Source organism: Ailuropoda melanoleuca, unplaced genomic scaffold, assembly GCF_002007445.2.
Source record: "Ailuropoda melanoleuca isolate Jingjing unplaced genomic scaffold, ASM200744v2 unplaced-scaffold4674, whole genome shotgun sequence".
In the NCBI taxonomy this organism is placed as follows: Eukaryota; Metazoa; Chordata; class Mammalia; order Carnivora; family Ursidae; genus Ailuropoda; species Ailuropoda melanoleuca.
The window spans coordinates 4,037-7,480 of NW_023219103.1; the positions used below are offsets into that span (position 1 = coordinate 4,037).

Consider the following 3,444-nt stretch of genomic DNA (forward strand, 5'->3'; position numbering starts at 1 on the left):
AGCATGGTCTTGTCATTTTCTGCTGTCTTCTGCGTGTCTCTCAGTGAATCTGAAGCTCTTTGAAGGTAATCTCTGGTTCCCCTCTATTCATCACTTAAAGCCCATCAACCATCAAGGGTCTGATACATTTCTTAGGTCAAGAAATTTCAATCAATTAATGAATAAGGGATATATTATCAAATATAAACAAATGAAATATATTTATCCTGAAGTTGTTTTGCTTGTAGATGGGGCCACATAATTTCTTAAAACAGCCTTTCATAATGAAATGTTACCAAGAAGTAAACTAATTAACACAGAAAAATGGCTTGAAAAGCTCACATTCATAAGATGACGAAATCTTGCTGAGAGCAGGGAGAGTGTCAAGGCAAACTGTCTGTTCCTTCATTGAGATTCCCAGTTTCAATTTCGTAGTCATTGCACAATGTAAGCAGAAGTAAAAACAAGCTGTGGTTTCTCAGAGAGATCTAGCTAGAATTCTCAGAGCCTGAATCAGAGAAAACTGGGGGAAAAGTCCATTGTTTCCAGTAATATTTCTTTGCTCTACATTTGCTTGATTATTTTCATCTTCCTTTATACATTAACACTCATTCAGTATTTATCGTACCCCAGACATTGTGCTGCCTTGTAGAAACTCTTTTTAACTAGCAGTCAAGTATTCTATGGTTGTGACTATTCCTCTCAAATAATAAGATGTTCACTTATTTGATCAATCATTCTTTATAATTGCTTAGCAGCCTAAGATGGGTGACATAAGCAATTCAAAAGGACTCTAAAGTCTACAAGGAAATTTGGAAACTTGGGATAATCTTTGCTACCTCTCAGAGGTAAAATGGCTCTTTGCTTTTATAACCCTAGAATGGTTTTATACCATAATTTTATAGGCAACATGTCATCATCTACCCTGGTGTATAAAAATGAGAATTGTCAGTAAAATATGTTAGAACTTATTGATAGTGGATATATATATATAATTTGTAGCTTAGTCTGTTGAAAGGTTTTCTCTTTCTTCCACTCATTTCTCCTCTACTCTATCATTCAGAGCAGTTTACTATTTTCTTTATCTGCTACATATTCCTTGCTGAGATACTCTGAAATGTCCTTTTGACCTTTGTTTCCACTGCATGAATGTTGAGCTTCCAGTATATTTATTTCTCACCTGAAATAACTTTTTTACTACACAATTTCCTAATGGCATTTTTCATCTGGTCATTTCTCAAGGTATAGATTAACGGGTTTAACATGGGTGTGATCATAGTGTAGAACACTGCAACTGCTTTATCAATAGATAAAGTACCTGCAGGTCTCATGTACACAAATATGCAGGGCACAAAGAATAGGACAACTGCTGTGATGTGGGAGACACAGGTGGAGAGGGCTTTGCGCCTTGCCTTCAAGCTATGGTTCCTTAGGGAACGCAGAATGGCCACATAGGAGACGATCAAGAGGAAGAAGTTTAAGACACAGATGAAACCACTGTTGGCAGCAACAAAGAACCCTAGAGTGTGGGTATCAGTGCAGGCAAGATTGAGCAAAGGGTTCAGATCACACATAAAGTGATCTATGACATTAGGGCCACAGAAGGGTAATGGGATGATAAAGAGGATCTGTATGGTTGCATGTAGAAAGCCTCCCACCCACACCACTCCCACTAGCAGGCCACACACCTGCCGATTCATGATGGTCATGTAGTGCAATGGCTTGCAGATGGCCACATAGCGGTCATAGGCCATCACGGTAAGCAGGATGACATCAGCACCTCCAAAGAAATGTTCCCCCAAAATTTGGGTCATACATGCATTGAATGTGGTGGTCTTCTTTTCACGGAGTGAATCTACAATCAGTTTAGGAGTATTGACAGAAGAATAGCAGGCATCAATGAAGGAGAGATGGGCAAGGAAATAGTACATGGGGGATGCTGATAATGGGCTGGCAGTAATAGTGACTACGGTGAGCGTATTTCCTACCATAGAGATGATGTAAACCACCAAAAACACAACGAATATGATTTTTTGCATCTTTGGATTTTCTGTGAGTCCCAGTAGAACAAATTCTGTCACATTGTTCCTATTCTCCATTATTTCATTTTATGCTTAATTGCATTACCTGGAAAAAAAATCCATTTTGAATAATGTGACCTTGAATTTATTAAGATTCTTCATCCAGTAAATAATAAATACCTAGATTTTATTGAGTTGTGGGTTTTCAAGAGGATTTTTGAGATAGAAAAAAATTCTATTTCATTAAGACTATTTGAATTATCTCATGGTTGAAGTTTCTGTTGAGTTTGGACGTTAGGAATTTGTAAACTCACAGGCAGGAGATCACCTGTGCACACTTCATCATCCGAGGGGACTAAGCCTAACATGAAGTAACGGATCCTACACATAATGGCCGCTAAGTAAGAAAAGGGAATCGTTTNGCGGATCCTACACACAGTGGCCGCTAAGTAAGAAAAGGGAATCGTTTATGATGCACAGGCTATGAACACATTCCCTCTATCCTTAGGAAATGGGGAACCATGGGCAGATATTGAGAATAGCAGGTGGGAAAGTGAAGAGGAATTTGAGGATGGGGGAATAAGGGATATGATTTTAATGAAGATCTTCGTGTACCTTGGATGAAGTGGGGTGAGGTTCAGTAAGGGACTGGAGACCAAAAATTCAAACCCCAGTCAAGAAATTATTTATAATAGTTTACATAGGAGTAACAAGGCATTGCTGGTGTGTATGTAACGAAAGTATGCAAAAGCTACTATAAAGGTAATGCTTATTGTCTAAGTACAGTAACATCATGATTGCTAATGATATATATATAGATATAGATATAGATAGATACACATATATACACTTTATTAATTGATTGCTTTGTTCGTGGCATAGTAGCATGTGATCTGTACACACGGTCCCCTTGAATGCTGATAACCTGTGTGCTTGGTTTTATTTCATCCATTTTGAGATGAGGAAACAGTCTCATAGACTTAGGATGATGGTACTAATAACACTAATAATATTAACTAAAATTGATTATGTAGTGGCTCTGAGTGTTTTTGCAGACATTTGCAGATTTAATCCCCACCACAAACCCGTAAGATATTTCTTGCTATTGCTTTTATACTTCTTTTATACATTATGTAATAGAAACAAAGAGAAGTTAAAGATCCTGCCAAGATCAAGAAGCTAATTAAGGTCAGAACCAAGATTAGTTCAGATTCTACTTAGGTTCGTGTTTTTCCTCCAAATTCTTACCCATGCCCTATATTGTCATAATTAACAACATTGAACTAGTAATCTCCTTTTTATATGACCATGATAATTATAATTGCTTGGGGAACCTGCGTCACTCAGTAGGTGAAGCATCTGCCTTTGACTCAGGTCATGATCTCAGGGTCCAGGGATCTAGCCCAGCATCAGGCTCCCTGCTCAGTGGGGAGCCTGCTTCTCC

General features: G+C 38.1%; 1 protein-coding gene across 1 annotated transcript; it reads right to left on the reverse strand.

Annotated features, from left to right (window-relative positions):
• Positions 1-1,148: 1,148 nt before the first annotated feature.
• LOC100471324 (olfactory receptor 4C46) lies at positions 1,149-2,078 on the reverse strand. The gene has a single exon (XM_002931341.2). The coding sequence runs from the start codon at positions 2,076-2,078 to the stop codon at positions 1,149-1,151; it is 930 nt and encodes a 309-aa protein (XP_002931387.2).
• Positions 2,079-3,444: the final 1,366 nt, after the last annotated feature.